Consider the following 19258-nt stretch of genomic DNA (forward strand, 5'->3'; position numbering starts at 1 on the left):
TCGTCGTACTTATCACTTATGCTAATTATATTTGAACTCTACAAATATAGATGTAAGAGCGTCGATCTGAAGGTTTTATTAGTGAGCTGGTGGAAAACACTATATGCCTTGCTCATTAACACATGTGAAGGGGTTAATCAATTTCAATCTCCTCAAACTATAGTAAAGTGTCAACAAAAAAGTAAGTAGAGATTAAGAGATAACAAAACGAATTACAAAACTTTAACAAGACTCTGAATTGCCTAATTAAACCACTAAACTAATAAAAAGCTTCAAACTAAACAAATAAATAAGAATTATACCGTTTATGCAAACAAAATGCTAACATTATAAACTACATAAACCTATACGCAAGCATATAGAATAATAATAAGTCACAAGAAAAAAAAAATTATCCAATTAGTACAAATGTAAACAGTTAAATTTAGCCAACTCGTAAACTACTCTTTTGGCCCACGAGATTTTTAACCTTTCAACCTCGTTCGTACGGCAGAGTGATGCCGACAGGCCACTTTTCCTTTTACAGTCTAGAAAACTTTATCAACCCTAGTCCTATCCTATCCATTGGTGGACTAATCCGGATTAATCCACAAGTTTCAATCTAGTTTCACACTGAATTTTTTGTTTCCATCTATTTGATGAGATCGCTTAGCATTACTGAGTGAGTAGAATCCATAAAGACAATCATTAATTGAGTTAGTAAAATCCATAAAGCCAATCTTTCAAGTCTCAAGTCATAGCTACTAATGCTTTTAACTAACTATCTTGGCCAGACTTGCCCATACACATCCTTCTTCGAGTAGCCTCGGTCCCATGACCATGGAACATCTGAAATATCACCACACCCATAAAATGCGTTAAGAACACCGCAAAAGAAAGAAGAGATATTTGTTGGAAAATGACTGGGAAAAAAACCTTCGGGTGAGTATGGCTTAGGAGGTAGTTGATAAGGAATTGGTAATGAGATTATCTCAGGCGAATCTTTATCTCCTTGCCAGGTCATTGTCACTAGCTTACTCCTCTCCTTTACCACCTCGTCTTTCGTCTCTTGTTTTGCCTGCCAACATAACACAATTTAGAGGGGAAAGATCAAAGTTTGAGTCCGGGATTACGAGCTTAGGAATAGAGCACTCTACCTTCATTGTACTTGTATTGTCCTCTGTGCACGAAAAGTCACAAACTTGTGTTTTTATTGGAGATGATAGAAACAAGACGCCCAACTAACAATATTATAGTCAATGGAATTTGTTCAGTACTCAGTAGTTATATAAGACATCCAAGACTTCGGGTGAAACACGAGATTTTACCTCGTAGGAACGTATCATCAACTGGGAATTGTTTTTCTGAAGTGCTCCCCAGGCCGCTTTGCTAAGATTAGATGAGGTTAGCAAGAACCATCTATGGAAGCGAAACAAAAACTGATCACTAAAGATAACACTTTTTATTAACTGAGTAACTAAAAGATTGAGACTTAATGAACTTTTACGCAAGCTTCTGGTCGCTGTAACGTGTGAACGTCTTTATATGTGGCATTGCACGACTGTAACATTAAAAAGGATCAGAATTGAGTAGCAAAACATAACTTGGTTTTGCAAAAATGTTTGGTTTTTTTAAAAGTTACCTGCGAGCACTATGATCCGCTTTCCATTTAGCCCAATATTTTCTTAAGAATGGTTTCTCCACGTTCTTCAATGGGCTCGGAATTGCATTGCCAGCAGCATAACCCTTTGTTTGAAGATATTTCACGTTTTTAAAGAAAAATCCGTAAGACATACTAAGAAATATGAAATCTTTTATTCGGATTACCTCTAAAGAACACCTGACGTCTTCTACTGTAGGCCATATTATCAACGGATCCCCGGGACCAAGAGGAGTTTTGTCCTCTGTTATACCACAAGACAAAGAATCTCTAAATTCAGCCAACCACTTCTCGTCTAAAGAACCAAGTGAAGAAAACTGCAATACAAAAAGATTGTAAAAGGAGACTTTTTGGCAAGCAATATACAATTGCAAAAACGAACTTGGAATGGAACACTACCTGATAAACTAAAGGGGATCTGCGGAACTCTCTATCGAAAATGCATTCTTGAAGGATACTCCGTAGCTTCATGTGTCCCCATTTTTTCAAGTTTAAACCAGTGTGGTATCCAGGGACTGATGCAATTAGTCGAACCTGGAAATTTTTTCTCGGATATCTTAGTTAACAATAAGTACATAAATCAGCCAAAAGGTTTTAGAGAAACAGAAAGGTACCGTAGCATTGGAATAATCAAACTTTTTGAAGAAGGCTGCATTGATCTTCACATTACCACGACCAGGTAAGCTTGCAGTAAACTCAGGCCACTTAAGCACATTGAGGTAATCGATAAGATCACCTTCGAATCCACAACATTTAGGTGGATCTTTATTATCATCATCTTTCCAAGGGAAATCTTGCATCCACAAACCTTGGCTCTTGTTGTTCCAATCAACATGGATCAGATTTGCTGTGTGTACAACAACTCTCACACCTCGAGGATAGACAAGAAATATAGCCTTGGAATGGTGTGTTCCAAATGAAATAGGTAACCGGGGCTTATGAAGACTCCAATTAGCTGGCTTCTTCCTCTGATACACAAAACAGAGAGTGGAGTTTTCAGTCTACCATTGACATCAATCAAAAGTAATCAGCAAACCGTCATAACAAACCTGTATATACTCTTGCCTACCATCACCTTCTCCATGGATGACCATAACCTGAGAAATGTTGGCCAGTTTGGGGCAAGCTAAAAAAGGATATATGCAGTAAACCGAGTTAAGTCAACAGACTTGAGACAACAGAAAATAGAACAACACCAACTTAGTACTCCCACGAATGTACAATAAAAGAACTCATCGTTTCGATAAACTCAACAAACAAAAAATATGAGAAAAGTCACCTGACATCAACCAGTCTACATCGACCATATAATTCGATAGGATTGCAGCAACAACGTCTCCCTGTCATTTTACAAACATATCTTTAGTCAAAGATGTCTGAACAGAAAATAATAACAAATCTGTTTTGCATAAGACTAACCTCAATGACATCATTAATGGAAACACAAGAGGTATTAGCCCAATCAGGCAATCCATTAACACTCAAAAGCCTAAACGTTGAAGGTAGTTTCTCATTAGGTGGAACAAATCGACGAATCGCCTCTACATCATCATCATGTGCATCATCCTAAAACAGTTTCATTACATCAAACAAAGCCTCAAAGAAACCCCCCAAAAAAAAAAAAAGATGCATTCTTTAGTTAAGCCAAGTAACCTTTCGAGCTTTCTTAGCAGCTCTTTCATGGCTTCCTCTGTTTTCAGTGGGTAGCAAAACTAGCTTAAAGAAATGATGACCAGGGATCAACTCAATAAGATCATCATTACTTACTAAAACCTCTTCACGGGGTTTTACTTTCTTCCTCTCGCCGTCGCCGGAACACCTAATAACCACCGGATTCGTTCCTTCCTACACAAAAGAGACAAACTTTACAATGATCAGTGTGAATTGGATGAAAAGTTAGGTTCTTTTATTTTGGGGTTTGTTTGTTAATAGATTTTACCACAGACAAGGACACTGAGCCAGACGATGAAACGGTGATGGAGATGTGTTTACGGCTGAGACGTTTATCAGCGATTGAAACGTTGCCACGGCCAATGATGTTTGGACCTTCTGATAAAGTTATCCTTGGAGATGAATCTTCTTCCTTTAAATCTGCTTTCAATGGAATCAAATACGCAACCTATTTTTAACATATACACACGAATAAATCAGAGAAAGACCAAAATTTTCAGTAACTGGATGACAAGAAAATTAGGGTTTTGTACTGAGTTACCTGAGAGTGAGCCATTGAAGAAGAAGACAACTGCCTGAGGTTGGAGTGAACTGAACTGAGGAAGAAGAAGCAAAACGCAGCGTTTTTAGTGAACCTAGCTAATACGCTCAATGGGGTCAAATAAGAAATCACGAAAATTTTGGGATGTACCAATGGAGAACGGGAGAAGTAAGTAAGATGTATCAACAAACTCATAGTAACGGTAGCGATTCTCCACGCCGGCGGCGAGAATCATGCACCACCGCATCATAATCATTCGATGGCTCTTTGTTTTGTGATTTACTTATAATTCGAGAATCATTACCAACAAGGTCTGGGTGGTGTAGTCGGTTATCACGCTAGTCTCACACACTAGAGGTCCCCGGTTCGAACCCGGGCTCAGACATTTATTCTTATTTTTTCACTTTTTCTTGCATTGACATGTGCCCGTACTGAATTTTAAATTCAAATGTTGCTATCCGAACTACCATAACATATAGTTTAGCATTTATTTTTGTTATTGATAGTTGTTGTGTGAGTGTCTCATGAATCGAACTAACATAATGCATGTCGCTAACAAGCTAAAAAAAAAAAAAAAAAGAAGTATATATGAAACACCTTTGTTACCGGTGATTAATAAACATTTTTGTAAATATTGTTACTTTAATAGAGTTACTTAAGAGCCATTACTCAATTGATAACTAGACCTTCTATCTAAACATTTAGGGTTTTTATTTTTATATATGCATACGTTCTACTACTTTCTTAAAAAAAAAAAAACTGGAATTGAATCTGCGTTAACACCGTTAACAAAAACATTTCCTCCTTAATATTCTATATAATATAATGTCGTAAGCGAGTTCTTCTTGTTTGATTGAGTGAAGCAGTAGAGCACGGTCCTGAGTCCACCTCCCCCCAACGCACACCATGCACTACGTATACGTTGAAATGTTACAATCACATGAATGTGACTGGAACTGGATGAACATGCACATTGTTACGGCCTTACGGCGACAAAATGATTGATGTGATCAAGTCCAAATATAAAACGACAAGAGAATAATTTATGTGATCAAGTGCAAATATGAAACTGTTTGTAGTTTCAGTCCAGCGCTTGTACGATACAGTCGAAGGATAATATATATGATAAACAAATGTTAACATGTATTATTTTCTCCTCCTACAATATCATTGTCTCTTTGTCAGTTTAGAAGTCCCAATATCACAAGCAGTATTGTGTTAATTGTTAATTCTCCTACCTACCACCCATTTGTCTACGTGTTAAATAGACTAAATATGGACGGCTTGCGTTAACATTTTAAATGTTATAAAACTTACAATATTGTAGTTTTTGGTTTACATGTCAGTTTCAAGTTAGTAGTTATCGACAAATTACCATTACTTCGTTATTTTTTTTTATACATTTAAATACCTAATTGACGAAGATATCTGAACATTACCTAGTTCAAAAAACTTTAAGTTTCTGCATGATTATTATTTTTCCTTGTTTAAAATGATTTGGCAGCCTTTTTCTGGTGGAAATAGTAATTATATACAGCAAGCAAGCCGATAAGAGCCATAAAGAAATTATAATTATTCTCCACAAACAATTATATATAATTCAACAAAATTACAAAACATTCCACATCTTGCTCTTTAAAAGTCAATGTTGTAACCACGAACACTTTTATTTTATACTAACTATAGTACTTATAACTTCCGTGACATTAATTATTACAGTACTTAAGTATAAATAACAACACCAATCTTTATGTCAATTAGTTAGCATCAAGCATCGATCAAAAGAGAAGCTCATAACAATATGGCTGCTTTGAAGATGACTATCTCTTGTTTCGTCTTCCTTCAAGTACTATCGTGCTTGCTCTCTTCATTTGCTCTAAGCAAAGCTCTAGGATTGAAAGTTGGGTTCTACGACATGTCATGCCCAAAAGCCGAGCTTATTGTCAAGAAGTCTGTCTTCGAGGCAATGAAGAAGGATCTAACACTTGGAGCTCCTTTGCTAAGAATGTTCTTCCACGATTGCTTCGTTCGGGTAATATAATGTTCTATCTTGATGATCTAACACTTGGAGCTCACTTTCGTCTTTTTGGGCACTTTATCCATCTAGTTAAGATTGAATCATGTTTTTTTAGGGGTGCGAAGGGTCGGTCTTGCTAGATCTAAAGAACAAAAAAGATGAGAAAAACGCAATTCCTAACCTCTTCCTTCGAGGGTTTGAGATCATAGACAATGCCAAGGCAGCTCTAGAAAAGGAGTGTCCGGGCATTGTTTCCTGCTCTGATGTATTGGCTCTTGTCGCTAGGGATGCGATGGTTGTGGTAAGTATAAACTTTTAGTATCAAGTGGTAGTTATTATTTCGTCAAGCTCACTGCATCTTTATTACTCGCTCCTTATTTGCTTATCAAAAATTGTACATGGCGATTGTAGACTATAGACATCAGGCCTGATAGACTCCATAAATAAATTAAGTTGGACGTACGCACTCTTCTTTAAAAAAAAAAACAAATGCTACAAAATGCACTTGACTTAAAATCTCAAGAGACTAGTAGTTCAGGTTTAGGTTTGAGCTTTTCTGACTGATCGTAACGAAAATATAATCCATACAATCTAATTATATGTGATATGTTGGATTTTTAACATTTTTTTTTTTTTTGGTAAATGGTGAAGTTAGATTGTTAACATTATATATTTTATGGTACACAAACCAATATATATTCAGCTCAATGGACCGTCGTGGGAGGTTGAAACAGGAAGAAGAGACGGTCTGGTTTCAAACATCAGTGAGGCCCTATCAAACCTACCATCACCATTTAATAATATCAGTAGCCTCATCACCCAATTCCATTCCAAAGGCCTCAACAAAAAAGACCTCGTTGTGCTTTCAGGTATATATATATGTTATAAGACCAGAAAAATCATATAATATACTTGAATGATGCGCATCAAAATAATTAAAGTGCAGTGTTCTTTGAACAAACAAGAATATCATATTAAAACTCATTAACAAAGAACAATACATCTTGCTCTTAGATATTGGTTTTGTCTGACATCTGATAGGATTGACCTGAAAATTAGAAAAGCAGTCTCCAGGAAAAAAAAAATTGACATTGAAAACGATCATACTTGCTTGAAATATCAGATTTTGAAATACTCTGTTCTTCTACATATTAATTTCGTAGATTAGTCTTAGTATTATTGGCTTAGGATAATAACATAATAAAAATAAAGATCATTCTCAACTTATTTGTATATATTTACATTTTGATAGGTGGGCATACAATTGGGAACGGACACTGTCCTCAAATCACAAACCGGCTCTACAATTTCACAGGAAAAGGAGATAGTGATCCAAACTTAGACACGGGATACGCGACCAGCCTCAGAAAAATATGCAAGCCGACCGATACGACAACGGCTTTAGAAATGGATCCAGGAAGCTTTAAAACGTTCGATGAAAGCTACTTCAAGCTTGTGTCTAAAAGGAGAGGGCTGTTTCAATCAGATGCAGCTCTTTTAGACAATCAAGAAACAAAGTCTTATCTTCTCAACCAAATGAAAAGTGATAGGTCTACATTCTTTAAAGACTTTGGTGTCTCTATGGTAAAGATGGGTCGGATTGGGGTTTTAACAGGTAAGGCTGGCCAAATTCGCAAGAATTGCAGAATGGTTAACAAATAAGTCATAGATGTGTTCTGTGAGATTGTGTTATTATTACTGGTGTTTTTTTTCCTAAAGAAATAATACGTGAATTAAACATATTATTGAAAAGTCTGCCATTATTTATGGAGCAATACTAAGAGCATGATTATCGGTTATATAGTCACTTGCGTGTCAACAAAATTAATTAATAATATTTTAATTGAATTTGTTTATTTAATTATTTTTTAATTTATATAACCAATAAAATGAAAATAAATGTAGATTCAGTGTCTTAATAGTTCTGGTCAGAAACATTATTTTTCATCTCTTTATTTTGTTTTCATTTTTAATTTTTATTATTGTTCAGAGCCTCTATTGAATATGTCCGATAATCATGCTCTAAGAGTCTCGAACTCTTTTAATTTGTCGAGTTTTGTTTTTGCCATCTTTGGAGTTTATTTTTCTTTGTAGTTAGACATTATTTTACATTGATATATAGCTAGTGACAAAATCCAAAAAAATATTATTAGATCATAAATAAATAGTTTGCTTTAATCTCATATATAAGATTTGTAATTCTTTTTTGTTGGCTTACCTTATTTAAACTCTGTATATAGATATGTGTGGTTTTGTAATGAACGTGTAGTGGCAAACAATGAGTTAAAAAAGTTTCAACATTTATTAGGATTATGAATATTTTTTACCAGTGAAATAGCTTTCAAAATTAGTCGAACTTATCTTCAATGTCTACATATTAAATAGTATTTTATGTTTGAATATTAAAACATCTACATATTCGGACGTGGCATTTATTTTGGATTTGTTTAGTACTTAACCTGATAACCTCTATACTCTAGTAGTCGAGTCACATAGTCTATGTATGTATTATATAGTTTGATAAAGGGATTCATATGTTATAACAAAAGTGATCAGAGCATAAAGTTTCATGGAGATGGAGCTCATTCATATATACATTCACGGTTTTATATACACATGACACTTGACCAGATTAAAAAGAAAAACAGAAAAAGACACTCTCTTAAAGGATCTACCAGAAAACAAAACAAAACAGAGAAAGTAAAAAAGTAAACGCAGAGGATATAGTATCGCCTGCACAACACAAAAAAAAAAAAAAGAAAAAGATCAAAACCAAAAAAAAAAAAAAAAAAACTAAGCTCAATACATAAAAAAGATACACATACGTACCTTTGATATATAGGAACCAATCACTGAACAGCGTTAACTGAAGATCTCACTTTACCACTAAGAGGAGAACAAGGCAGGTTCTGCCGCGTGATCAGTAACAGATTAAAACGACGTGGACGTATATATCGTCGATGATCCTCCTCTGGATTCGTCATCATCACTTTGTCTTCGACGAGAACGCAGAGATCCTCTTCCCTGATCTTCAAAACCTGGCTATGAATAACTCTCTCCTTAGCCGTGATCCAACGTCCCACGGATCTAGGAGACTCAGTCTCAGTTTCCGACGAACCACTGCTCTCTGTTTCAACCTCCTCCTCAACCATCTTCCTAGCTATCATCGCCTCCATCTCAGACCACGATTCACCTTCTCCTCCTCCTCTCGTCATCATCATCGTCTATATAAAGAGAGAGATTTGTGAATTCGAATTTCGAAATTTTGAAATTTTTTTTAATGTGAAGTGTGAGAGACATGTGAAACGGAGCTCTTTATATTTATATATACAGTAGTGGCACAGACAGACACAGAGAGATCATCTTTTTAAGTTAAACTAAAACGGTTACTGTTTGACGTGTCGGTGTTGATGACGTCACTATAAGAGATTAACAACCATGGATATTTTGCCACGTGGAACGGTTCTATCTCTCTCTCTGTGTTTGTTGTTGTTTGACCGGTGTGATGAGACGTGTGGAAGAAGAGGATATCGGATCTGGAAAACGTCCAAATCCGGCGCCGTTTTGTTCGGCATCTTCTTTCAGTAAAACTTCCAAAGGATTATTGCCACGTCATCCCCACCAAAAATAAAAATCTGAATTTAGATTTTGTTTTTTGTTTTTTTATAATACAACAATAATCAAAGATCCATGTTATGTTTTTTTTTTTGTACAGATATAAAGGTTATAATTATTTCTTATGTTTTTTGGATATTTTATTTATTCATATCAGATATTTTCTTGTAGTGTATTATATTATTTCATTGATTTAGTTATGTTTTCTAGATTTTTTTCTGACAACAAGTGTGTTACATAAACTTTTATTAATTGTAGCCAAATCTGAACAATTTTGTTCTTTGCGTAGATGGAGAGTCAAAAACAGAGAAAATTTTGAAATCCACTTTAAGCATTTGAAAAGGTTTTATACCGGCCAAACGTCTACTCAAACATAATTTGTACTATAACCTTTCAATCTTTTTTCGTGGAGATGTAACTAATATAAAACTATAGTTTTCTTATTTAAACAATAATGGAATTATGATGGTCGAATGATTTGGTGATATAAAATGTACAAAAATTACAAGATTCACATCTCCATCGGGCAGATTTTCCAAATCAAGCATAGTAATGTAGAACCAGGAGAAGAAAAAAAAATCATGGGAAATTTGATTTAAAAAGACGTTTTTTTCTTGAATTTGTCCCATTATATTCTTTTTTTTATGTTTGGTATAGTAGGTTTTACTATACAGCAAAAACTCAATTATATCCTTAATTGCAGAAAAAAAATCAAAATTGCCTTTTTCTTAATTTTTATTTTGTATATTTCCTAAATTTAATCAAAAAATACTTCATTTTTAATAAAATTTCTCATTTTTTACTCTTTCGACATAACTCTCTCTCGATATCGACATAACTCTCTCTCCAGTAGCTTCTCCCACCGGCAAAAATCGAAGTCTCCCACGTTTTTCTTCATCAACTATAATTTTCCATTCATTTTGGCCGATTCATCTCCATATACCACATGTTACATATATTTACAACATACTGCAAAATGAACTTTTGAATGAAAGAACATAAAATTTAGGTTGACAAGCGTAGGAAAATGATGAAAAACCTTTAACCAAATCGATTAATAATGTTTTCAGAACACGTTTTCTAAACATGTTAGAACGTAATCTTAAGAATATATATGATTTGCATAATTTCGGGATTACGTAAATATTTTGTTTCCTTTAATTTAGGATACAGTTTCCTTATTAACATAATTGTAGAATATACTTTCTAAATTATGAAGAACATAGATTAAAGTGTAAAATTAGTGTTCTAATTTTCGTAGAACACATGATAAAATGTAGATTTCATATTCTGACTTCGGTAGAATATGTATAAAGTGATGAAAACAAATTCTAAAATTTGTAGAATATAGAGTTATGTGTAGAATATATATTCTAGTTTCTATAGAACACATACAAAATCCAACTTCTAAAACTTTTAGAAGATATATTTATTCTAAAGTTTTCAGAACAAGTAGAGTGCGTAGAATTTTTAATCTACATTATTTAGAACATGTATAGTTTGTAGAATTTATAATCTAATATCTTCAGAATATATACAATTAGTAGAAAATATATTCTAAATGTTGCAGAATAATTTTTTTTGAATGTTAAAACACCATATTTTCATCAAAAACACTTTATGGTAATCTCTTTCTTATTTCTAGAATTTATTTTTAGAGAATTGAAATTTTAAAATTGTTTAAAAATTAGTTTCATTTTTTTAAAAGATAATTTAGACATAATAGCAAATTAAACGTTAAAAAGCATAATAGAACAAATTCAAAAAAAAATGTCTTTTTAAATTAAATTTCCCAAAAATCATTGTAAAAGTCGATTTCAAAGTCTACGTGTGAAAATGGGATTGATTTGGTTGTCTTATGTCTCGCATCGAGGGATTAATGAAATATTAATACTCATACTACTATTTTTCTTCATTAACGTGTCGGAACAGCCGACCGTTGCTTGAATCTTTTCTGTATAAACAAAATAGTTTTACTATGGCAAGATGGTTTCCACGTGGCTCGCATAACACGTGTGTTACTATGATACCGAGTGTCGGGAAACAAATGGTAGTGTGATATCTCACTAAAATTGTATAATCACTGACGGTGAAATCACTAAACTTTCAAGAGAATAAATTAAAAATCGACTTAAAAAATTAGAGTCAGTTAAAAAAGGCTAAAGGAAATACTAATAATGCAAAGCAAATGGGCCGAAATTATAAACTTGGGCTTAAGTAAATGGATCACTATTCATTTGCAAATCTTTGATAAAGATGACCAAATTTTTTTTGCACAACCAAAGAGACGGCTTTTCAAAGCTTTTGGCGTCTATGTAAGTATAGGTTAAGCAAGAAGTAGACAAAACTTTTAAAGATAAATTGTGAGAAATAGATAACCCAAAAGGTTCAGCAATCTCCGCGAGTAAAAATAAAACGAAACCATAAAACAATCCTCTGAAAAACGAACAACAAAGTTTTGCATACTACAGAACATCAAAAAGCAGATTGCTTCATAGCTAAAACGGCGCGACTTTTAGATTTACTCTTCATCATCACCGTCAGCGTCACCACCACCTGAGGCTTTCTTGGATGCAGACTTCTCGTTCCTTCTCTTCACTCTTCCTGGACGACCACCACCGAAGGGACTGGTCAGAGCAAAGTCGATGTGCTTCTGTGAATCAAGTCTCACCATGAATGATGGAATGTTCACCAATTGCTTTCCAACCCTAGATCAAAAGCAAAGAAACAAAACCAGGATGAGTAATCACAATCAAACCAAGACATTATAACACAAGGCATGGTTTAACCAGTCAAACAAGAGCAAATTGTGAGAAGATCAAAATTTATAAACCAATCAAGACTATTATAAGTCAGAACAGGCTTGGAAGTGTGAACAAAAATGGTTGTCAGATCATTTCACAAAACAACTCATCAGTCACAATTCAGATCCATTTGACAAGACAAATAACATCAGAGAAACAAATGAAATGAATAGAAGAAGCCAAATACCTGATATGCCTCTGCCTGATCAGGACACGAGAGTGATGGATAGACTTAGCCATACCAGACTTGAACACAATAGTCTGAAGACGACGTTCAAGAAAGTTCTCAACAGTCAAGGCCAAGACGTAATCGAGCTTGTTCTGGCTCTCATCAAGAAGACCATAACGGTTCATCCTACGTAGTAGAGCCTCACCTTCGAAGATCCTCTTTGGATTCTTCTCATCAAGGGTAAGAAGATCCCTAGCAGCATTACGGATACGGCTAAGAGCGTACTGCACTCTCCAGAGCTCACGCTTGTTACGGAGACCATACTCACCAACGAGCTTCAATTCAGAGTCAAGACGCTCCTTCTCGTAAGGACGACGAGGTCCCTTGAAGGTCTTTCCATCTATTCAACCAAAAACAACAAACAATCAAACCAAAATTTATCAGCAACAAGGTTAAGATCTCCAAAGCTTTTAAATCTGAGACTGGTTCATAACACAAAATGAATAATACAGAATCAACAGCTCAGATTCACATATCTATATAACAACACTACACAGGGCGTGTGATCAAAAACCTCAGATAATCCCTAATCTAACAGTTAAGTTTGATGACTGCGGAGATCGAAACGGAAATGAGAAGTAATCTAGACGAGAAAGGAACGAAGAAGAAAGCTTACAGTTGCGGTAGTAGCAAACGTGCACCATATCTTCGTCTCCTTACTGCAAAATCGGCGATCTGAATAACTAGGGCACGCAGAGAGCAATGAAGGAGACGAATGAGGCGTTTTATAGGATTTTCTTAAAACCCTAACGCTACACTCTCACTTTCTTTGTTGGGCCTTTATAACTTAAGGCTTTATTTGTTGGCCCGTTTTAATTAGTTTATAATATTTTGGGCTTGGGCTCCGATTTTTATTCTTTTTTTTCTGTCACCAAATTTACGATTTTTCTTTCTTTCTCTTGGTGGTACCTAAGAAGAATGTATAGTTTTACTTATCTTTTTGACATTTTAGAGGATCTGTATCATAAAAACTAATAATTGCAAGGATTTTGAGATGTTTTACCAGTCTTGCCATAATAGAACAGCAAGAATATTTTAAAGTGAGTGGTCTCTCTAATCATATTAACCTAACGTAGTGCCTACCTAATCTTACCCAGTCTCCTAATCATCATATTGGACAAGATGTATTTTATTAGTATCTAATCTAACACACAGTAGATGACTATTAGCATGGAGAATACAATTTAGTTTTTGAGTACTCGTGTCACAAAAATTTCAACAATTTCTTCACATTTCTTTTGCACTTTGTATAGAATAAACCCGAAATAACCATATAAAATATTAAATTTGGTAGAGGAATTCAGAAAACAATTGGATTAGTTCACTATGTTATTAAATTTTAGGAGGTTACTCTTTTTATCTCTCTTCTTGCATTTGGTCTGAAGCTACTCAAATCACCTCCCTTTAAAGTTTAAACTACCAACAACAGTTACAAAACATAACAAAAAAACAAAAGAAGGAATATAAAATAGATTTGACCCGTTGACTAATATTATTATAAAAAAATTCATAAAACCAAAAAAAAAAAAGAATTAGCCGCTAAAACGACGACGCTTTTCCCAACGTTTTGTATTATTCTCTTCCTCACGTCGAAGAAAACGACCCATTCGTCGGAACAACACTCTCACGACTATCTCCTCCGCCGTTAGCTCTTTTTGCCCCGCCGCGTCCTGAAATCTTGTTGTTATGCATCCACACTTTGAAAACGCTTTTATCAACTCCAATCTCCCGACAAAACTCCTTAACCGCCACGTCATCAGCTCTCGGCATCCTCCACCCAACTCTCTCAGCGAACTCCAACATCTTCTCCTTCTGATACTGACTAAACTTCGTCCTAAAACGTTTCCTAGACATTGGACCCGCCGTTTTAGCTCCTCCGGAGAGTGCAAGGAGCATGTAAGAGGACGAGATCGGCGGCGGAGAAGCTGAATCATCGTCGTCAGGACTACGAATCCCCACCGGATGAGGAGGAGGCGGAGGAGGTAGCTGGTGACGGTTGTGAGGACGAAACTCTATCGCCGGAACGACGGCAGAAGCGGATAACGGATCGTCTTCTCGGCGGTGGAAGTTACGGTGGCAACCACAAGCGGCGCACGTTAGTGTAGTCGGGTCGTTGGAGTTATAAGCCGGAGACGGCATAAACTCGCCGCATCCGTCTAAAGCGTGACCTCCGATTCTTGCGGCGTGGTTCTTTAGGCATTCTTTGTAAGTTGTCGCAACCGCAGCCGCTTCGGACGCAAGATGATTGTGGTGGCAGCGTTTGCCGTTGGAGAAAGAAATAGGCTTCGCGGGCTGGATCCGGATCGGAGCTTCGATTTCGGGTTGCCGTGAATCCAAGTCGGATACAATAGTTGTTGTAGTTGCTATTACATCCATGACTGACAACTCAAAACATTTAGGGTTATCCAAAAAAAAAAAACAAGAATTGAGAATTTGAGATGGGTTTTGGTTATATTGGATACAAATAAAGGTATAAGAGAAAGTATTAGTATGAGTTTGTATAGAGATGGGAGAAGATAAGAAAAAAGATTGCACTAAACAAAATTGTTATTTAATTGTAAAGATGAAAAATCTTTGGGAAATTTGGGACATGGGTTTATGTATTTGGAAAGATATAAGATTAGAAAATGAGGGGTTTAAAAATATGTATTCCTAACTACTACTTCAACACTCATGGAAGAAGAAAGAGATGAGAAGTTCAAGCCTGTTGACAATGAGAAAAGAGATGAGAAGTTCAAGCCTGTTGATAATGAGAAATCCAAGTTGTGTGGTTGAGACTTGAGATTCATAATCATTATGGGGTTTTTTTTTTTTGCTTGGGAGATTTTTTTTGGTTTTTAACCATGGTTTGTTGACCCCACCCTGGGGTTAATAAAAAAGGAGATAAGTGTAATAAATATAGGCTAATAAATAGAGTTCATAGAACAGCATCTAATGTGAGTCATGTCTTTTTCTTTTTGCTAAATTTGTATCTCCATGACGTTGACAACTAATTAATTATTTACTCAAATTTATATCAATATATTAATCTTTTCTTGCAATTTCCAATTATCATCATTGGTCATTATTTAAGCAAAACTCGTATTTTTATAATATTGGTGGTGTGATAATTAAGCATAAAATTGAGAGGTTGATTTTGTGTTGTTGATTCAATGCTGCCAAACAAAATGTTAGTGTTGTTTATCCAAAATGTTTAAATCTTAACCTTCCCTTATAAGGTACACCAATTCATTTCAATCTTTTGTAGAAAAAAACTATCCAAAAAGCGAATTAAAATCTTAAAGGTTACCCTAATGGCGAATGTTTACCAAAAAAAAAAAACTTGTTTGCCTAATTCATGTACTTAACTACTTATCAAGTATAATCCATTCCATTTAACTAAAAATATCAAATTGACTCATTCATGTTGACGGACGGTTAAAGTGGCCTTAATAAAAGGAGCTAGCACAACCAAAAAAAGAAAGCTGACACGAACAGTAGTAAAGAAATGATGCCGTTTACCCTAAACGTCTTAACTCATACTACTATTGAAAAGTCTTTCATCTAAGAGAAACCTACAAGCCTAGAACCACCATATCAACGTTTCAAGCATTTGGATATAATTTGATTATATTGGTCTTTCTTATTTCATCAACACGGAATCTATAGATTTTCATAGACAACGAAATAATATACACCCATTTATTATTATTTTTTTAAGTTATAAGGAAGAACAAGGCAAACCAACATTAAATAAGCTTTATGCCCATAACACGGATAATGTTTAGTTTTTGTTTTCATGATATATTTTCTGACGTTATTATTGATCTATCTGTAAATCTTTTTACTATATAATCTATATATATGTTACTATGTTAGTGCGTGTAGTTTGATATACCACACATATATCTCACTATGTATTAATGTATGTGCGCTAATGCAATTGGAAGAACCATGTATCATATACGATGAACGTATGGGTATTTAGTAGGCATTAATTTGGACTGTTCTCAAGATTTGTGAAAAGAAGAAACCAATGATCTTCTTGGTGGCAAACGAATGAAGTTTTAGTTTAATTGTTTTGTTTCGGGAAAATTGGATGTGTAAAAAAAAATTGAGAAATAATTCAAACAAAAAAATTATTAATGTGCACTGCACGACAGCTTGAGAAGAATTTGAGGAAACTGTTTTAATGACTAATACAAGTTGGCTCCACATTATGCCAAAAAAAGAAAGCTGGTTTTACTGAAAATTTTCAACACGATCAAATATACATACTGATTCAAATTTCAAGTTTTCTTTTTGGTTTTTTATCAACTTGAAGATTAAGATAAACAAAGATCTTATCGAAAGAAATGTTTACAACAACCAAGGAAAGACCACATCACCTAATGACCTAAACCAAACTTAAGACAACATTTAGAGAAAGGCCACCAAGTGATCCAATCTATTAAGACTTGAACCGAGGAAAGCCATAGCCAAAACAAGAAACTAAGTCTTTGAACTATCCTAACAGGCTTGAAAGAACGGGATCAAACTATCAAAGAACTAGTAATAGAAAGAGGAAACCTAGCAGAAATTCCAACACAAAAAAAGATACTAAAACCATCTCCATTGGTTATTTTGTTGTGAGTGTCTAATTACTTTTCTATAATTGATTTTAATATTATTTAATTAAAAGTGTGTTTAGATGGTTCAAGAGTGTCCAAAAATAAATAAAAATGTCTTCAAATATACATTTAAGACATATTTTTGATACTTTTATGACACTTACAATTGAATAATATAAGAATTAATTATAGAAAATTCTGTAGACAACTCATCAAATGTAACGGATGGAGGTGCGAGGATAAAAAAGCTGAATATCTTACTTAACCCTCTTCTTACAAATTTTTACATCTAACGCGCGATCTGACAAAACCATGAGGTCAGTCAACGGAAAAACGAGCTATTTCTTTCCGGGAACTATCGTATTTTGCCAGATAGAGCCCAAACTTTGACCTCGGTCTATATATCCACCAAAGAAACGTTCTACACATATTTCTTCCCGAAACAAAAGTTTTATATTTAAATCTCTCCAAATTAATAATTTGAGTTCTATTATCCCATAAATCTAGGTTTCGTCGGTTTGTTGTTTATTTAACCAATTACTAGACAAACAAAACCATTAAAAACCAAAGAAAACCAGATTTATATTAGATTAGAATCCGATTGGCACATAAAACCAAAACACTTGATCGATGAACAGTGAGCAAAGCCATAATCGATGTTACTCTGTAACCTCACATAATAATTTGACCATATCTATTAAACCTAGAGCAAAGAATTTGCTCTTACAATAAAAACAAATTCTTTTAAATGTAAAAAATGAAGGAGAGCATATTCCATGACAACGACACTAGTAATCGAATTTGAATTTGAAGTCTTCTTAATTTTGTTGACACCACCGTCGTTGGTGTGGGATGAAGATGTTGTCGGGGATCCATAGGTTGTTGAAGAAGAAGACGAGTGAAGAGGAGGAGGAGGGAAGAGAGATGGACACAGCTTCATCGTCGTCGCTCCATGGATTTGAGATCTGGTAATTGAAGAGCTGTTCCAAACAAGTGGACTCAGCGAGGTGGAGAGTGGAGACGGTTGAGGAGAGAATGAGGAGTCGAGGAAAAGCGAGTCTTCACGGGAGAGAGGCATGTCGAGATGGTGGTGTGGTTGAAAACGTAAGCGCTAAACGGTTTGGATCTTTAACACTGAATATCGAACAGAAATTCAAATAACTCTCTTTTATTAGAAAATAAGTTCTTACAAGATTTCTCCTTAACTCTATTTTCTAATCCTATTAAGCAGCCTTCTTTGAATCTTCAAGCTATTCTTTCTCTAAGCTTAAGATTCAATGCTAGGATCTCTCAATCTATGAAGTGCTGATCTTTCTCAAGACCCAGCCTCCCCTATTTATACTAATTGGACTTAGCCACACAATAGGCTAATTCCCAATTCTAATCAGAATTGTTAATTTCCTTTTTTTTTATAGTTTAGGAAATTAACAATCTTTCTTTGTAAAACTTCCTTTTATCCTTATAACAAGAAAGTCTTTACTTTTCCAGAAACCTCTTCTTGCTTCATGTGATTTCTCTTAACCGCTTTAATAGATTTCCTCTTTGGTTTAATCCTGCTGATCCACATCTTGTACTACTTTTGTTTTAGTACAACACTTATGTCAATAGATGCATCTTCAATCTTCCCCTTTTTAACCTTATGCTTCTTCAAGCAACCAAGTTCAATAATTCTAGCAATTTAAACTTATCAAATAATCTTTTTCAAGAGTCTGAAAACTTAACAAACGCAAGAACATCCGAAAAGACAATCAAACCAAACTGCAAAATGTTTTAGAATTGAAACATCCAAAAAGAACTAAAACCAGAGAACATTCTGACTTGATGCTAAAACCGGAAAACATTCTAACTTGATGCTCCCCCGCAAACGTGACACTCCCCCATAAACTGATCCTTCTCCCCCTGCTTGAAGAGTATACAGGTTAAAAACCAATCAAATCATCTTTGACATGGGATGATTCTGAGTCAAACGATACACAACTCCAAAAAGATTTTGTAGTACTCGAGCTGTATCAGTCAGTGCTCCATAGACCAACTCCGGATCATTCCGTCCTACTACTGGCATACGAATGCTCCCAAGCTCAACATCAATATAATTCTGACCAGGAGCCGCAATAGGAGGTGATTCAGATGACACCGGTGGAACATAATAATTA

At 34.8% G+C, this 19258-nt stretch overlaps 5 protein-coding genes and 1 non-coding gene across 13 annotated transcripts; 2 read left to right on the plus strand and 4 right to left on the minus strand.

The window, feature by feature from the left end:
* Nucleotides 1-373: 373 nt before the first annotated feature.
* On the minus strand, nt 374-4263 carry LOC104705792 (tyrosyl-DNA phosphodiesterase 1-like). 8 transcript variants are annotated; one of them, XR_015564509.1, is made up of 16 exons: nt 4002-4201; nt 3852-3906; nt 3579-3758; nt 3293-3484; nt 3059-3205; nt 2919-2979; nt 2689-2765; nt 2254-2607; nt 2039-2173; nt 1807-1956; nt 1622-1725; nt 1481-1540; nt 1308-1398; nt 1137-1220; nt 916-1057; nt 374-828 (listed from the first exon to the last, which is right to left on the minus strand). XR_015564509.1 is itself a non-coding variant. In XM_010421872.3 (16 exons), the coding sequence occupies exons 2-16, from the start codon at nt 3864-3866 to the stop codon at nt 761-763; spliced, it is 1854 nt and encodes a 617-aa protein (XP_010420174.2). In that variant the 5' UTR covers nt 3867-3906; nt 4002-4263; the 3' UTR covers nt 374-760. The 8 variants fall into 8 exon arrangements, 3 of the variants coding, with proteins under 3 accessions (XP_010420174.2, XP_010420173.2, XP_010420172.2); XM_010421872.3 differs by having other exon boundaries at nt 1487-1540; nt 4002-4263; XM_010421871.3 differs by having other exon boundaries at nt 1487-1540; nt 3579-3730; nt 4002-4138.
* TRNAV-CAC (transfer RNA valine (anticodon CAC)) lies at nt 4163-4236 on the plus strand. The gene has a single exon. It is a non-coding gene; the product is annotated as a tRNA-Val (tRNA).
* Nucleotides 4264-5474: 1211 nt separating the features above from the next.
* Nucleotides 5475-7608, plus strand: LOC104705794 (peroxidase 56-like). The gene is made up of 4 exons (XM_010421873.3): nt 5475-5883; nt 5984-6169; nt 6572-6737; nt 7121-7608. The coding sequence occupies exons 1-4, from the start codon at nt 5653-5655 to the stop codon at nt 7528-7530; spliced, it is 993 nt and encodes a 330-aa protein (XP_010420175.2). The 5' UTR covers nt 5475-5652; the 3' UTR covers nt 7531-7608.
* A 776-nt stretch (nt 7609-8384) lies between these two features.
* LOC104705795 (uncharacterized) lies at nt 8385-9383 on the minus strand. The gene is made up of 2 exons (XM_010421874.3): nt 8698-9383; nt 8385-8601 (listed from the first exon to the last, which is right to left on the minus strand). The coding sequence occupies exon 1, from the start codon at nt 9087-9089 to the stop codon at nt 8718-8720; it is 372 nt and encodes a 123-aa protein (XP_010420176.1). The 5' UTR covers nt 9090-9383; the 3' UTR covers nt 8385-8601; nt 8698-8717.
* Nucleotides 9384-11821: 2438 nt separating this feature from the next.
* Nucleotides 11822-13210, minus strand: LOC104705796 (small ribosomal subunit protein uS4z). Its single transcript, XM_010421876.2, has 3 exons — nt 13133-13210; nt 12475-12856; nt 11822-12191 (listed from the first exon to the last, which is right to left on the minus strand). Exons 1-3 carry the CDS (start codon nt 13158-13160, stop codon nt 12005-12007), a joined length of 597 nt encoding a protein of 198 aa, XP_010420178.1. The 5' UTR covers nt 13161-13210; the 3' UTR covers nt 11822-12004.
* A 692-nt stretch (nt 13211-13902) lies between these two features.
* On the minus strand, nt 13903-15380 carry LOC104705797 (zinc-finger homeodomain protein 8). The gene has a single exon (XM_010421877.3). The coding sequence runs from the start codon at nt 14890-14892 to the stop codon at nt 14101-14103; it is 792 nt and encodes a 263-aa protein (XP_010420179.2). The 5' UTR covers nt 14893-15380; the 3' UTR covers nt 13903-14100.
* Nucleotides 15381-19258: the final 3878 nt, after the last annotated feature.

Source organism: Camelina sativa, chromosome 8, assembly GCF_030686135.1.
Source record: "Camelina sativa cultivar CO46 ecotype springtype chromosome 8, ASM3068613v1".
Classification (NCBI taxonomy): Eukaryota; Viridiplantae; Streptophyta; class Magnoliopsida; order Brassicales; family Brassicaceae; genus Camelina; species Camelina sativa.

Coding starts and splice junctions, on each gene's coding strand:
- LOC104705792 (XM_010421870.3), bottom strand. CDS start 4,046: ATGAGTTTGTTGATACATCTTACTTACTTCTCCCGTTCTCCATTGGTA. Junction 3,485..3,578: donor GCTCAGTGTCCTTGTCTGTG/GTAAAATCTATT, acceptor TCTTTTGTGTAG/GAAGGAACGAATCCGGTGGT. Junction 1,541..1,621: donor GCGGATCATAGTGCTCGCAG/GTAACTTTTAAA, acceptor TTAATGTTACAG/TCGTGCAATGCCACATATAA.
- LOC104705794 (XM_010421873.3), top strand. CDS start 5,653: ATGGCTGCTTTGAAGATGACTATCTCTTGTTTCGTCTTCCTTCAAGTA. Junction 6,170..6,571: donor CTAGGGATGCGATGGTTGTG/GTAAGTATAAAC, acceptor ATATATATTCAG/CTCAATGGACCGTCGTGGGA. Junction 6,738..7,120: donor AGACCTCGTTGTGCTTTCAG/GTATATATATAT, acceptor ACATTTTGATAG/GTGGGCATACAATTGGGAAC.
- LOC104705795 (XM_010421874.3), bottom strand. CDS start 9,089: ATGATGATGACGAGAGGAGGAGGAGAAGGTGAATCGTGGTCTGAGATG.
- LOC104705796 (XM_010421876.2), bottom strand. CDS start 13,160: ATGGTGCACGTTTGCTACTACCGCAACT. Junction 12,857..13,132: donor CGTTTGCTACTACCGCAACT/GTAAGCTTTCTT, acceptor TTGGTTGAATAG/ATGGAAAGACCTTCAAGGGA. Junction 12,192..12,474: donor ATCAGGCAGAGGCATATCAG/GTATTTGGCTTC, acceptor CTTTTGATCTAG/GGTTGGAAAGCAATTGGTGA.
- LOC104705797 (XM_010421877.3), bottom strand. CDS start 14,892: ATGGATGTAATAGCAACTACAACAACTATTGTATCCGACTTGGATTCA.